General features: G+C 52.9%; 2 protein-coding genes across 3 annotated transcripts in view; both read left to right on the top strand.

Moving 5' to 3' along the window:
* ZNRF3 (zinc and ring finger 3) overlaps nucleotides 1-13,612 on the top strand; it is a 72,457-nt gene extending 58,845 nt beyond the window's left edge. Inside the window, exons 3-9 of one of the 2 annotated variants that reach the window (XM_083589947.1) lie at nucleotides 1,636-1,710; nucleotides 1,891-2,022; nucleotides 3,133-3,243; nucleotides 4,565-4,732; nucleotides 5,354-5,456; nucleotides 5,773-7,467; nucleotides 7,882-13,612. In XM_083589947.1, coding sequence (XP_083446073.1) covers nucleotides 1,636-1,710; nucleotides 1,891-2,022; nucleotides 3,133-3,243; nucleotides 4,565-4,732; nucleotides 5,354-5,456; nucleotides 5,773-7,467; nucleotides 7,882-7,919 — 2,322 coding nt within the window. In that variant the 3' untranslated portion in view covers nucleotides 7,920-13,612. Of the gene's footprint in view, nucleotides 1-1,635; nucleotides 1,711-1,890; nucleotides 2,023-3,132; nucleotides 3,244-4,564; nucleotides 4,733-5,353; nucleotides 5,457-5,772 lie in introns of both variants that reach the window. The other variant, XM_083589946.1, reaches the window with a different exon arrangement.
* The window catches only part of RSRC2 (arginine and serine rich coiled-coil 2), a 220,960-nt gene that overhangs the window by 104,324 nt on the left and 102,375 nt on the right, over nucleotides 1-14,261 (top strand). The window lies entirely within an intron of this gene.

Here is a 14,261-nt window from a genome sequence, read left to right as displayed (position 1 = left end):
CCTTTGAAAAGAGGGCACCGCTTTTGTCCAGCCCATCCGTGCGCATGGCGGGCAGCCCAGGGTGCAGCTGCCCCCTTTCCTTTTTGGACCTGGAGCAAAAACCTGCCAAGCTGCCCCCCCCCCCCCCGTGCTGCTCTGGAGGTTGCCAGGGAATCTCCTTTGCCCGAAGCTGTGTGAGGGCCGCAAACACCCCCTCCTCTGCTCTCACTTATTTGGGCTCCAGGATACTTTGAGCCAAGTGTCAAAAGGCCTGGGGAAGGCAGTTTTCCAAGCACCTCTGTTTGAAGGCTGGCCAACCCAGCTCCTCTTTCGAGGGGGGGTTCACCTATAGCCCATCCACAGGGAGCCCTGGGCTGCAGGCAGAGGAGGAGAGCAGCCCCCCTCCAGGGATGGAAGGTGAAGGACCACCACTTGCCTATCTTTCTAGCTCTCCCCTCCCCTCCCAGTCGCTTCTCTCCGGCGGGGGAGGGATTCAGCTGGGGGGGCTATCAAAGGCCTCTTTGCACTTCAGTTACCCTGCCAGGGAGGGGAGGGAGAAGGCCTTCACCTCTTCCTATTCTTCCTTCTTGTGGTGGGGCAGGCAGGCAGGCAGCCACCTGTGTAGTCCCATCACCCCCCAAGCAGGTGGTGGGCTGGCGGGAGATCCCTCCTGCGCCAAGTTGCATGGAGGGGGCTGAGGCTCCAGCCTGCTCGATGCTGCTGCTGCTCCTGTGGCTTCAAAGCTTGCCTGAGAGCAGAGCAGAGGAGGAAATGGAAGGGGAGGGAGGGAGGGAGGGAGGGAGGGAGGAGGACTCTGCATTCTGTGGTGTGTTTGTGGCTTCTCTGCTTTGATCTCCTGCCAGGGAAACCTGGAAGGTCAGGCCAAGTTGCAGCGAAGCTGTGGAGCGCGGAGCACACTGGAATGCAGGAGTGGAGCCTCCCCGCCTGGGCAAGCCACCCAAATCTCTCCCTCTGGGGTGGGGGGCTCTCAAGCCGGGCAAAGGCGTGGGGTGTGTGTGTGTGTGTCATCCTGGCTTCCGTTCTTACTCAACAGAGGAGCTATCGTCGAGGTGGCATCAGCCTTGGCATAACTGCCCTGGACTGTTCCAGCAGCAGACCCAAAGAGTTGAAGATGGGGGGTGGGGTGCCGGTGTTGTTTTATGAGCAGGGGCAGGGTGGCTCTGAGAATGATGTGCTTTGAGATCTCCTTTTTGCACCCCCTCTCCAAGTAGGTTAGGCTAGTGTGCCCTTTCAGGAGGGGGTGGACAAGGATGAGGTTGTTGGGCACAGTTTGTGTGCTCAAAACTACACAAAAGGCCGGAGAGGAAGGGAAAGACTTCATGCAACACTGCAGAGGGTTGAGTTTTCCTTTGAAGAGCAGCGGCCTTTGTGGCCTTTGTGTCGTGGGATGACATGGGATTTGAGGGGCAGTTCCTGCCACTGGAGATGATCTGCCCAAAGCGCTTTTGGGCATCAAGTGGAGGCTTGTCCAGCTCATGGCTGACCTCTTGTGGCCAGTGCAAGGAGCTGCCTTTCTTGGGAGGGGATTTTTTTCCTTCTCCTTGAGCTGCTCTTGACAGGCTGGGAAGGCAAGCGGGGCTGGAGTTGATTCTCTTTCTCTCTCTCCCTCCATCTTTCCCTCTCCACTTCCTGTAGGCCAAGCGGGCAGTTCAGAGAGGGGCCACAGCTGTCATCTTTGACGTATCTGAGAACCCAGATGCAATTGACCAGGTATGCAGTATCAAGTGTGTTTGTACTGTGAAAGGGGAGGGTGCTCATCATTTGTTTGTACAGTTGTTGGTCCTCTGCTGATGGGGGACTGGTGTTTCCTGGTGAGCCTGCAATCTGCTTCTTTGCCAGAAAAAGGTTGATTTGCGGGGAGTAGCTTAACCTTTCGCCATTTTGTTCTAGTTGAACCAGGGCTTGGAAGACCCCCTGAAAAGGCCCATTGTGTATGTGAAAGGAGCAGATGCTGTCAAATTGATGAACATTGTCAACAAGCAGAAGGTTGCCCGTGCCAGGATTCAGCACCGGCCTCCCCCGGTAAGGCGACCCGGCAGGCCCCTGTCAGGGGCTTTCTGTGGGCTGCTCCCCAAGAAGTCTTGTCACCTCCAAATGAAGAGGGCACAGTTATCAGTGGATGCCCTGAAGCCAGTAGCTAGTGGAAGAAAGAGTCGCCAGCCCAGACAGAGGCTTGTGGAGGTGGACATAGCAATTCCTAGTAGGAGGCTGGGCAGGGGGATTGGGTCTTGGTGGGCAGGTGGGTGATGGTTGCTCAAGAAGGCACTTGAGTGAATGGGCAAAGTCCTTGTATTGGGGGTGGGGTGGGGTCTTTGAAAGTGCCTTTCCATGAAAACTAATCTCACAGGAGCAAATCACTTCCCAATGAAAAGTTGAGGCTTTCATATGTGAAAGCCCTCTTCTTCTAAAGCTGGCTTGATTCAGTCATGAAAATGTTTGCTCAGAGATTTTAGTAATGGGGAAGGGTGCTGATTTCAACTCTTGATGCATCACAGAAGAGAAATGGACTGAATTAGCACCAGGCTTTGGGATGTAGAATTCCCTTTCACAGAGTGAGAGCACAGAGAACTATTTTATGCAGAGTCAGACCTTTGGTCTATCTAGTTTAGTATCATTGACGCTGCCGAGCAGTGAGCTTCTCTGCGATTCTTCAAGCCACAGATCTTTCCCGGTGCTACCTGAAGTTGTCAGGAATTGAACCCGGACCTTTTGTGCCCAAGGCACGTTGCAGGCAAGGATTGTGAACCAGGTCTCTGAGGTGGGGTTTCACCTGGCATTCAGCTCACTTCCAGCCAGGGACAAATCTTTGCAAACAGCAAACACACACTTATGAGAGGAATAGGAAACAGGTTCTGTGCATGCACAAACCCTGGAGAATTTCTTATGAAAGCTTTCAGCAAACTCTGAAACCTCGGGATTCCTTTTGGAGTCTTTTGGGTGTGGCCTACCTCAAACTTTAACCGTTCCACTTTAGTTCAACATGTTAGCTGCTGCTGCTGCTGCCAGCTGAAAAATCTCTGCCTGCTTTGAATGCATCCAAAAGGTGTATGCCATTGAGCTGGAAAAAAGCTAACCCTGCTGATCTTTGTCCATCTCTTGCCTCCTCCTCCTCTCCCTGATTTTTCTTCTAAGCAACCTACCGAATACTTCGACATGGGGATTTTCTTGGCCTTTTTCGTGGTGGTCTCTCTCGTGTGCCTTGTTCTTCTGGTCAAGATCAAACTGAAGCAGCGCCGGAGCCAGGTAAGTAAGAGCTGCTGGGAAGGTGAATCTCTTCCTCTGGAGAAGAGGGGCTGCTCTGGAAAGGGGGCGGCAGGCAGCTTCCTGGCAAGAAATCCTTTGGCCCCCGCTGGCCTTGGGGTGTGAGGGGCCTTCTGGGCAGACCTGCCCTACTGCTGCCTCTGGCTTTGTGAGGTGGGCCTAGAGTCTGCCCTGATTCTTGGGTGCCCAGGGCTGGCCAGGCGGGAGTTCTTGGCTTCCTCCTTGCCATGACCACCAGCAGCCATTTCAGCAAAGCCCGAAGCACCAGTCCTGTCCTGATGGAGGCTCCTGCAGTGGGAAAGCAGGCTGCAAAGAGACAAAAAGAACTGGAGAAGGTGAGGGATTTAAAAGGGAAGAGGGGAAAAGGCACCTTCTGGAGGGAGCGGGTAGAAACATGCAGGGTTGCTCAAGATCCCTGGGGTAAAATGTCTCTGGGTGAAAAGAAAAGTGGCTCCTCTTCTGGCTTGGGAACTGAAGGCGGCCTCCAAGGATCACCTCTGCTTTCATTTGGCTGGTCAATGTAGTCTGGAAATGTCCTAGGTTATGTTTTGGGAGTTGGTTTAATTAGCACAGGCAGGTTTATGGCATTGTTGGCAAATGCATTTGTAGTAATTTCAAGGCCTTCCTGACGTGCTAATGTTGATTGCTTTTGCTCTTGCATTTCCTGGAGGGTCCCATTGGCAGCCATGCCTGAGTTGCTGGCAGGGACAGCCTCATGGCATGTGGATCCTCAGTGAGTGCCAGTCAGTGCCATCCTAAATGTGGAGGGAGGGAGGGAGGCTTGCCCCAAGTGCAAATGCAACCAGTAGGGGCACACAGTGCCGGGAGGGGTGTTGCCCAGATCCTCCATGCTTCAGGATGGGCTCTCTGCAGGCGACAGGCCCTGCATTGCACTACTTTGAGGTGGGGAATAGCTCCAGCCCCCCCGCCCGATGTTGGCCTCAGATCCCCATTGTCTCTGGTCGTTGGCCATATGAGCTGCTGCTGAGGGGAGCTGGGGCTCAGCAGCGTGAGATTAGTTGTGATGGCCCTTGGGGGGTGCCTTCCATCTGTACCATTCTGTGATTCCGTTAACATCTGGAGGAAGTCCATACTGTGGCCCGGTGGAAAGGAGGAGATAAGTCCATTCCCACCCACTTCACGGCATGTGTCATGCCTGGACAGACCCCCAGCCATTGCTTTACCCCTGGGCCTGACCCTGGCGCTGAGAATGTGATGCAGGGGTTGAGCGAACGGGGGCTGCCACTGTGGGGCTGCCCCGCTTCTGCTTCCCAGGAATGCCCTTGTCTTTCTCCTCTTGCAGAATTCCATGAACAGGCTTGCTGTGCAGGCCCTTGAGAAGATGGAGACACGGAAGTTCAAGTCTAAGCTGAAAGGGCCCAGCGAAGGCAGCTGCGGTGCCCTGGACACGCTGAGCAGCAGCTCCACCTCTGACTGCGCCATTTGCCTCGAGAAGTACCTGGATGGGGAGGTGAGAAAGAGAGCAGGTGGCCTTTCTTTGCCATAGAAAAAGCACACGTTCTACTCATGCGAAAACACCAGGCAGGCCCCACAAATAACCCAGGGATGCATTTAAAATAAAAGGACACATTCTACTTATGTAAAAACACGCTGATTCCCAGACCGTACGTGGGCCAGATTGAGAAGGCGATTGGGCCAGATCCGGCCCCCGGGCCTTAGTTTGCCTACCCCTGATCTAGGGTGTTAACACTTTCTGCGCTGCTTTTCATCAGAAGCTTCTAGCAAGGCAGCTGGCCTCCCTGTTGCTGTTGGTGGGTGTTTTGAGTATCTTGAGTGTGCCGTGGCATCTGCTTGCAACACAAGAGTCTTCCTGGCTGCGTGGTGGAGGGGGGGCTTGTTCTGCAAGGAAAAGGGGCTCTGGGCCCTATTCATGCCATTTGCTGCCCTTTGAGGGGGCACCTGGCTGAGCATCTCCCTGTCACCTGAGCTTGCCAGGATGTGTGCCTGGTCCTGGTTTGAGAAGCCGCATCCAGCCCAATCTCTGAGCTGCTCTGAATGAGCCAGAAGCCAGCTAGATAAAGGCCCCATCCATGGCTGCTTCCACCCCTTCAGCTCCCGTTTGCTTCCACAGGAGCTGCGTGTCATTCCCTGCGCTCATCGGTTCCACAGGAAGTGTGTGGACCCGTGGCTTTTGCAGCACCACACCTGCCCGCATTGCCGCCACAACATCATTGGTGAGTCCAGGCACTTGCCGAGTTCTGTAGCACTGCACGTGTCCCAGGGGAAGAGGAAGATGAGGTCCATTCCTGCCCACCAAGGGAGATGGCTCTTGCTCTCATCTCCATGGAAGGCTAAATGGACAAATACTTGGGAGTAGAGCTGGAACGGGAGGGGAAATGCACCTTCCAGCATGGTAGGACATCTTTGTTGAAGTCTCTCCCCCCCCCCCCCGGAGTTCTTTGGGTGGTCTGTAGGGACGTCTGATGGGCAGGTGCCCCGTGCCCTTGCTGCAAGAGCCTTCTCTGACTCATCTTTCATCTTTCTGCACAGAGCAAAAGAAGGGTGCCACCGGCCAGGTGTGCGACGAACTCGCCAATCAGATGCGCAGCCGTCAGCACCAGCAGCGCATGATCCTGCCCGTCCATTACCCGGGCCGAGTTCACAGAGCCAGCCAGGTCACCACTTACCCCACACGAACCAGCATGGACCCCCACGGGAACCCTATTACCGTCCTGACAGTGGACCGGCACGGGGAGGCCCCGGCCTTCCTCCGGAGCTACCAGCCCATCCACTTGGACCATGCTCTGAACGCGCACCAGTGCGGGGTGGAGCACAGGGCCTACCCAGCCATTCACACCTTTCGAAGGCCCAAGTTCAGCAGCCACCACTTCTCCAAGCCAGCTTGCTTCTCCCAGTACGAGACCATGTTCCAGCACTACTATTTCCAAGGCCTTAGCTACCCAGAGCAGAACGGACAGCTGCCCCTGGGCGTCGCTGCCAAGGGCCCCTCGCGTGCCTTCCAGCCTGTGGGCGGTGGGGGCGGCAGCGGCAGGCTCTTCGCCCCTGTGGTCCACGTTGCGCCTTCCTCCCGCCTGGAGAGCGGCAGCACCTCCAGTTTCAGCTGCTACCACGGCCACCGCTCCGTCTGCAGCGGCTACCTGGCCGACGGCCCTGGGAGCGACAGCAGCAGCAGCAGCGGCAGCAGCTCAGGCCCCTGCCATTGCTCCTCCAGCGACTCCATGGTGGACTGCACCGAGGTCAGCAACCAGGGAGTCTATGGGAGCTGCTCCACCTTCCGCAGCTCCCTGAGCAGTGACTATGACCCGTACATCTACCGCAGCAAAAGTCCCTGTCGGGGGGGCGAGGTGGGTGGGGCAAGCAGAGGGACCGTGGTTCTTCTGGAAGGGCCCCCTGCTCCAAACGTGGTGGATAGCGACTGCCTGCCTGTGCTGGCCACTTCCGCAGGGGACCAGCTCTCCAACTGCAGCCTGGAGATGAACTACAGCAGCAACTCCTCGCTAGAGCACCGGGAGCCTCCAGGCACCATCCCCGAGGGGGGAGGGCTAGAGGGCCTGGCGGGGGGAGCCAGCCGGACCTGCAGAGGACTCCGGGAGCCGGCTTGCGCCTGCTGCTTTGAGGCCCCTCCTGTGCCCCGGGAGTCCCTGGGCAGGGCAGCTGAGTGCAGCATGCTGCTTCTTGGGCCGCCTCTTTGGGCAGGGTGTGGCTCAGGGCGAGAGCCGCAGGCAGGAAGAAGCCAAGATCTGTACAGTATTAGGACAGAGGGGGGGACATGCGAGGCTGTGCCCTGTTGCTTCTATGAAGAGAAGCAGGTGGCCGGCAACAGCTGCCTGACTCAGCCTGGCTGCTATGCCGCCGAGGACTATGCTGTCAACGTGCAGTACACGCCGTGCCCAGAGGACTCCTCTGCCTTGCCAGGCTGCTACGTGGGGGGATGTGACCTGGGTCAGCGCATCTCCATAATTCCCGAGGACCGGGACTGTGAGCTGCCCCTGCCTCACACGGATTGCCACGGTGGCAGCAGCCGCTCTTGGGAGGAGCCACGTGGAACAGCAGCCGCAAACCAACTCTGCCTGGGTCCAGGGGAGGCCCACAGAGAGCTGTTGCAGGATCAGCCGGGGGACTTACTGCAAGGGGAAGCCCTGGGGCTCTTTCCCAGCCCCCTCCTGAGCTGTCCTGAGGCAGCTGTGGTGGCGGCAGCAGCAGCAGGAGGCACCCAGATGGTGGGTAAGTCAGCAGCTCCAGCAGGTGTGCAGGAAAGGTGTTGTAGGTGGGACACCAGCTCTTTAATCTGCATAGATGCTTCATGAGGGATGGCGAACTCTGAAATGTGTTCCTGCTGGACGTCGGGCAGAGCAGCCTGCCAGGCTCTTACCTGGCCCTGCTGGGAGTGTGCTGGCTGTGGGGCGGTGGGGTGGGGTGGCGTGTCACTTTGACAGCTGCCTTTGTGCATGCAGGAGCACAGAACCCATGGCAAGGTCCCAAGCAGAAAGAAGGAACGGGCGCTACTGCACAGGGTGTGGGGCTTCCAGGGAAGCAGATTTGGCTAAACTGTGGGTTGCTACATTTCAGCCGCTTGTAGTCGCTGTGGAAGCCCTCCCCTCTGGCTGCCTACTCGAGGCACTTCCTTTGTCTTTTCAGGCTGTGATCCTCCAGGCCCAGGCCAGGTTGGTGACTAATGAGAGCAGGAGCCTGTCTTTGTGCCCCGCGATCTCTGCTGGACTTCACAATTGTCTTTAGCTTTTGCTCACCCATTGAAGTGATCAACTGGAGAAGGCACCTTCCGCAGTGTGCACTGCAGCCTCTATGCCACAAAGTGTTCGTAACAAGCCACCGTGCCACTTCTGCCACCTCCTGCAGCTGGGCAGGAGCCCAGAGAGGGCCATCAAGCCCCGCTGCCTGCAGAGATCATCTGGGCCTGCCTTAGAAAGCAAACGGCACCTTGAAGCAAAAGAAGTCCAAAGGAGTGGCAGCAATGAGGATGGCTGTGAGGGGGCAGGGAAAGCAGGCTGGCTGCAGAGTCCCCTTCCTCCTCACAGCCAGTCCAGCACCAGTCAAGGAGTTGGGGGCAGCAGTCAGGAGCGTTCTGGAGCATAGCATCTTCCAGGATAGCTTCACCTGCCCCCAGAAGATGAGGGGTCGGGGGACCAATGAATGTTTCCAAGGAGCACACCTGCTGCAGTAATCTCAGGGCTCTGCTGAAACAGGAAAGGGCTTTTGGGGATGATGCGGGAGCCCGGTGCTGCTGGTTAAGGCTGGACCTAAGCCCTGCCTTGTGTCCACTGCTGCAGAGATGGTTGCTGCCACTGCTCTGAGGCCCGTGCCTTGCGCCTGCCTGCGCTCATGCCCCAGCAGGCAGAGATCCCTCCCTCTTTTTCTGTTGATGCATGTTGTCACTTGCTTCCAATTGTTAATCGTTTCCTGTGGAAACAATGGCTTCTGTCTCCCATAGGCATGATTCCAAAGGGCACCTGGTCTGCGTGGGCAGGACCTCAGGGAATGCCACTGTTTGGGGTCTGTGGATGCATGCTGTATGTGGGCTGCTTCTATCTTCTCTGTGATGTCTGTGATGGACATTTTGCTAAACTGTGTCCAAAATGTGGATTGTGGGAGGAGGGTGTTTAATGTTTTCTTAATGGAATGTGCCTAGAACTCTCTCCCTGCCCCAGCCTCAGTTTAATTTACTAAAACCAATGGCACTGTGTGATTCAGAAAGGTACCTAACCTCTCCATTTGTGCCCAGCTCATGAAAATAAAAAGAAAGCTTGAATAGTATAAATTTCAAAGAGCTCTTAACCTGTTCTAGGTTAAACGAACAGACCCTAGTGTTTTACCCATCAGTAATTATTAACTCAGCATTGTACACGTTCACCAAGTGAAGTTCCCTGGTGAGCTGCAGTCCCTCTCAGCCGTGTGTTTGTGTGTGCAAGGGGAGCACAGGGAAGGAAAATGGGTTCTGTTTTGATTTCTGCATATGAGATCAAAGCCAAGAGGTGAGGGCCTGGCCCATGGGCCTCCTCGCCTCATGCTCTTATGATCTCTGTGCTGTGACGTAGGCGGGATCTGCAACCACACAGCAGCATTCCAGAAGGTTCTGGAGCTTGGAAGAGCTTGCAGCCCTGTTCCAGAGTGAGGGGACCCCTGTGCCAGCTGACTTCCTCAAGTCAGGGGCCTCCACTTTCTCCTCAGTTTCTTTTCAAGCAAAACTCTCTCCCTCCCTCCCTCTCTTTACAAATATTTATCCTCAAAATATATTTCATTTCACTTTATTTCCTGTCATTGAATATATGTGTGTCATCCAAAACGAGAAAGGAGAGAAGGAACTGAATTTGGAAACTTTCCTTTTTGAGTACCTCAGTTTCTATCTGCTTTCATAGAATTATAGAGTTGGAAAGGACCCTCAGGGTCATCTAGTCCAACCCCCTTGCAATGCAGGAATCCATACTTTTGCCTTCATTTTTTTAATGTCCAAAATTGTGGCTTCTGCACCTTACAGGGTGCCACTTTCAAGTGGGAACACCCCCTGTGCCTGACAGAAATGTGTTCCGCTGAGGTCCATCTCAGGAAGGTTTTTCAGACGGGAACATGGCGCTCAGGCTGAACCCTGTTGTGGCCCATGCCCAGCCACAGTTCTCTATGTTGGGTGACCATCTTGCTGAAGGCTGTTGCCTCAACTCCTGTTTGTATCCCATCCAAGTGCTGCCAGGTTTGTCAATCCCCAAGTTTTGTGATGATACCGACTGGGGCCAACAGTGTTTGAGCTCAAAATGGCACAAGGCTGATAGCAAGAGCTGTCATATCCCCAAAACTGCACAATGATCGGTTCCAACCTCTGTTTTTGCCTCTGCAGTCGGCCCAGCAATCTGGTTTTTTTGGATGCTCAGACACTTCCATTCACAACTTGTGCTTTGGGCAGCCTAGAGCCAGTGTGTCATCATTTCCAGTGATGACTGAGACTTCCATATCCACGATGACTCCACAGTTCACCCTCCTCAGCTTGGTGCTGAAACACGTGTGCAGCCAGCCTCACACTCTGATCAATCCTCAGTAACGAGCATCCTCAGTACAGACAATCTTGGTACCTAGGACACTCTGGTTTCCTCTTTGTACTTGAGGCATGTGGTTTAAATGCAGGCACCTTCTTGTCTCTCTGAATGGATGATAATGGAGTCCTGGCATTTCATCCAAGTCTTCGTACCAGGCAGAGATACAGATTTATTCCCACTACAGGTTGCTTGTGGTCTTGGTATACTAACCCCCTGGGTGCCTGGACACACAGACTTTGTGTCCAGCACATGCAGTACAGATGCTTTAACACAAAGGACATTGTCTGGATCTTGTACCTTTATAGATGGCATCTCAATGCATACCAGGAACCATACAGATGCATCTTGCATAAGGGCAGTTTGTAGCCTAGATGAATATCTAGCAAACATTACTAGTTTGTGGGAATGATCTAGCCTGGGCCTTGGAACCCAGCACACCTGTGTAGATAATCTTGTGGACTTCTGCAAACAGCAGAAGATCTGGTCCCTGCTCTAGAACTTAAATGAATTCTGCAGTCTTGGTACCTGGGTCATTTCTGAATGATTAATATCTATGAGATGGGAGAAGAGGTGAATTCATTTCACTATGTTAAAGTTTGTGGGTCGTTAATCCTTTGACCCACTGAGTCTGCTGCAACGGCCCTGCAATAAATTTGATTTATTGCCACTACGACAAACTCCAGTGGCACCCACACGCTTCCACTCGCGCGCTGCCACTCTCCTCAGTTGCCGGATAATAGCAGAGTTCATTCGCAGTGTAAAATGGCTTGTCTGTGTCGACGTGGTGTCTTCGATAACTCAGCTCGACACCAGTGCTTCTTTTCTAACACTATTTAGAAGCATAACAAACAGAAAAGAAAAACCTGCAGAATCTAGCTGCATGCTTGCAGCTTCTGCCTCTAACAAAAAAACGAAACTACCTTGCTCATTCTCAGACAGACTGCTCTCCAGAGAGAGCTCAGCCCCCACAGTGCACAGATCAAAGGAAAATGCCTGGGTCATGTGGGCAATGCACCCAGTTGATAAGAACGCTCCTGGAGTGTTAACTCTTAACTGTCCAGAACCATAACACACTACCCAGCTGGCAGCTTAGTACCAGAAGTTTTAAGTGTCTGCATGCTAATGATGTGCTGGGTGTCAGCATCTGATGCCAAACTCCAGCCTCCATTTTCCACACTTCCCTTTGTTTGCTAGCAATGCTCAGGCACTGCCTCTGATCCTTAGCAGTCATTGGGTAGATCCATTTTGAGTGCCTTCTACTACCCTTAAACAGGTTCAGTGGTTGTTGCCTACTTTTCTGTCTTGCACTGATTTCTGTCACTAGCACTTTCTTAGAATCTTGTCCATGAGGTCTGACAATCTGGCATCTGTCTTCTAGCAGTGTTTCAGCTCCCAAGCTATGAAGGATACACAGAATTAAGGCTCAAAGCACCAGACAACGAACAGATCTTTTCTGCTCAGTGTCCAACCTGAGCATGTTTAAGCCCTTCCAGGCTTGTTTGGACCACCTTGATGGTCAGCACACTTATTTGCATTTCAGAGACAAACTTGAAAACACCCCTGGGGTATTCAGGCCAATTTCCGATCCTCCAGAGCCTGGGCGTTGATTACTTTTTGCTCTTCATCTAGTCCAACCTCCTGCAATGCAGGAATGTTTTGCCTAATGTGGGCCTCTAACACATGACCATGAGATTAAGTCTCTCATGTTCTACCGGTAATTGAGATTTGCTTTTCTGTGGGGGAAGTCTACATTGGCAACTTTAGGTAACTGAAAGCTAACCCTCATCGGACAAAAGGCATGCTACAAAGTCCAGTGAGCTTGCCTGCCCCACTTGAGCAATGATTAGTTGGTCTGATGTCTTGCCTTGGTGTTTATCGGGAGTGGCCTTTTCCTTTCTGGAACATTCTATGTTGATCCTCATTTTAGATCAATCTTCAGGACTCACTCCAGAATCCGACCTTCTCTTTATACTTGGGTACTGGTTGATGGCAATACCTAGTGTCTGTGGAGCCTCTCCCTAAGGGCCTCATCGCCTGACTTGCGTGACAGGGGCATCATCTCCTCTCAGGATGCCTGCCTACAGATATGATGTGCCCTTCACAGGACGCACCCTCTCTGAACTCACCCCTGAGACTAGGCCGCAGAACCAGCCAAGTTTCATTCCGGGAGGAACCAGAACTCTCTGGAGTGGCCATCTATGCACCTCTGCACCCACTTTCCTTCCCTGTTGAATGAAGGCCAGGCTCTTATATCGGGGCTGTGCTTGCTCCAAGGAATGGCAGGAGAGGCCGGAGGTGTGCAGTGGCCATGGAGCTTCCCTGCTTGAGAGCAGGGGCTGCAAGCTCTCCTAAGCCCTTCCCAAATGCTTTCTGCACAGGTGAAGATCCCACCTGTGTGTGACAATGCGGGGAACCACTCAGAAAGTGGCAACAGGTAAGCACCCTGGTTATGGGGCGCTTGTGGCCTCCTGCTGATGTTGTTGGTCTCCTGCTTCTTCCATCATCCCCAGCCAGGACAGCCAGAGGTCTCGGACGAGGAGAGGGTGTAATCCCAACAGCAGGTTTCCCAGCCCTGAGCTCAGTCTCAGGATCAGAAGGCAGGAACAGGCTCCTCTGTGGAGTTTGCGTGCCTTGGACACTTTGCAGTTGGACCTGAAGAGCTGGGTTAGAAAGTCTCTCTCCTCGCTTGCTCCTCACCCCCAGTTACAAGGGTGCTTCCAGTTTCTGGCTGCTGCGTGTCTTCATTTCCTTCATGACAAAGGTTTTGTAATGGTCAGTACAATAGATGTTTTTAATCCAAAATGCCTTCCAATTTAATTAATTGTTGCCATTTTGATGGGCTCATGAGGCACTATTTAAAAAAAAACTTTTTTAAGAAAATGAAACTTCTGTAGCACTTAAAACAGTTTTGTATAAAATGTACTGTAAAGATTTGTAATATGGTTAAAGGGCTCTTTCTCCATTACTATTTTTAATGTTTCTAAGGCTAGGAAACAATTTGTGTACATTCTGTATATGTATAGCAGCACATTTCATTTATGGAAAGATGTTCTCAGAATATTTATTTACTAATATATTTATCTTAAGCCATGTCCTATGTTGAGTGTGTGATGTTATTGTCTAAATAATAATAATAATAATAATAATTGAAAATCACTAACAGGAAGCCTGTAAATACACAGTAATTGCACACAAAGATTTTGCAATGTTTGCTGACCAAAAAGTGATTTTACAACAAATTGTAGCTCTACAGTTTTGTAACAAAAGTGTACAAATGTCTGTTTAACCCCCCTCCCTTCAATACAGTTTTATTGTCTAACTTGAAATACATCTGAAATACAGTTTTTGTCATGTTCTGATCCGAGACTGGGATCCCACAGAAAAAGAGGCATGTCTGGTCAAAGGTTGCTGGGCTGAGGGGAGCACTGAGGGAGCAGCTTGCTGCAGCAAAGGTTGGGAGCAGAAAGGCAGACAGACAGACACCTTGGATGCCTCTGGCACCAGGCTCCCCTGCTTTGAGAGTCTTCAACCTTGAAGGGCAGCCAACCTGTGGCCTGAAGGCAGGCACACTGCAATCTCCCTTCTGAAAAGGCCCTGGCATTGCCAGACTGGTCATGGGTGGCGGGAGGGGCTCTGGTCCTTATAGACCCTGGTAGTCTGGGAGGCTCCTGTCCAACAGCTCAGGTGGGGGGGTCACCCTACGTCCAGCAGCAGCTCTGAGCCCTGAACCAGCTTCTCTTCTGATGTCACTGCAGCTCCATGTCTGATTGCTGCTAGAAGCAGGACTCATGACATTAACTTGAAAGAGGTCTCCATCCTCTCTTCTTTTACACTCAGTGGATGAATGCACCAGAAAGGGAGCTAGTCATGTTACGAATTTCTCGAATCTTCCAGATGCTGAATTGCACACGGGGGGGGGGGGGGACCTCAGCCATGTGGCCATTTTGGAGTCTATTCTTGGCCGTGAGTCTCCCT

Source organism: Podarcis filfolensis, assembly GCF_964270895.1.
Source record: "Podarcis filfolensis genome assembly, chromosome: 16".
NCBI lineage: Eukaryota > Metazoa > Chordata > Lepidosauria > Squamata > Lacertidae > Podarcis > Podarcis filfolensis.
The sequence above is the reverse complement of the archived record's forward strand: the minus strand, read 5'-3'. Positions and strand labels throughout refer to the sequence as shown.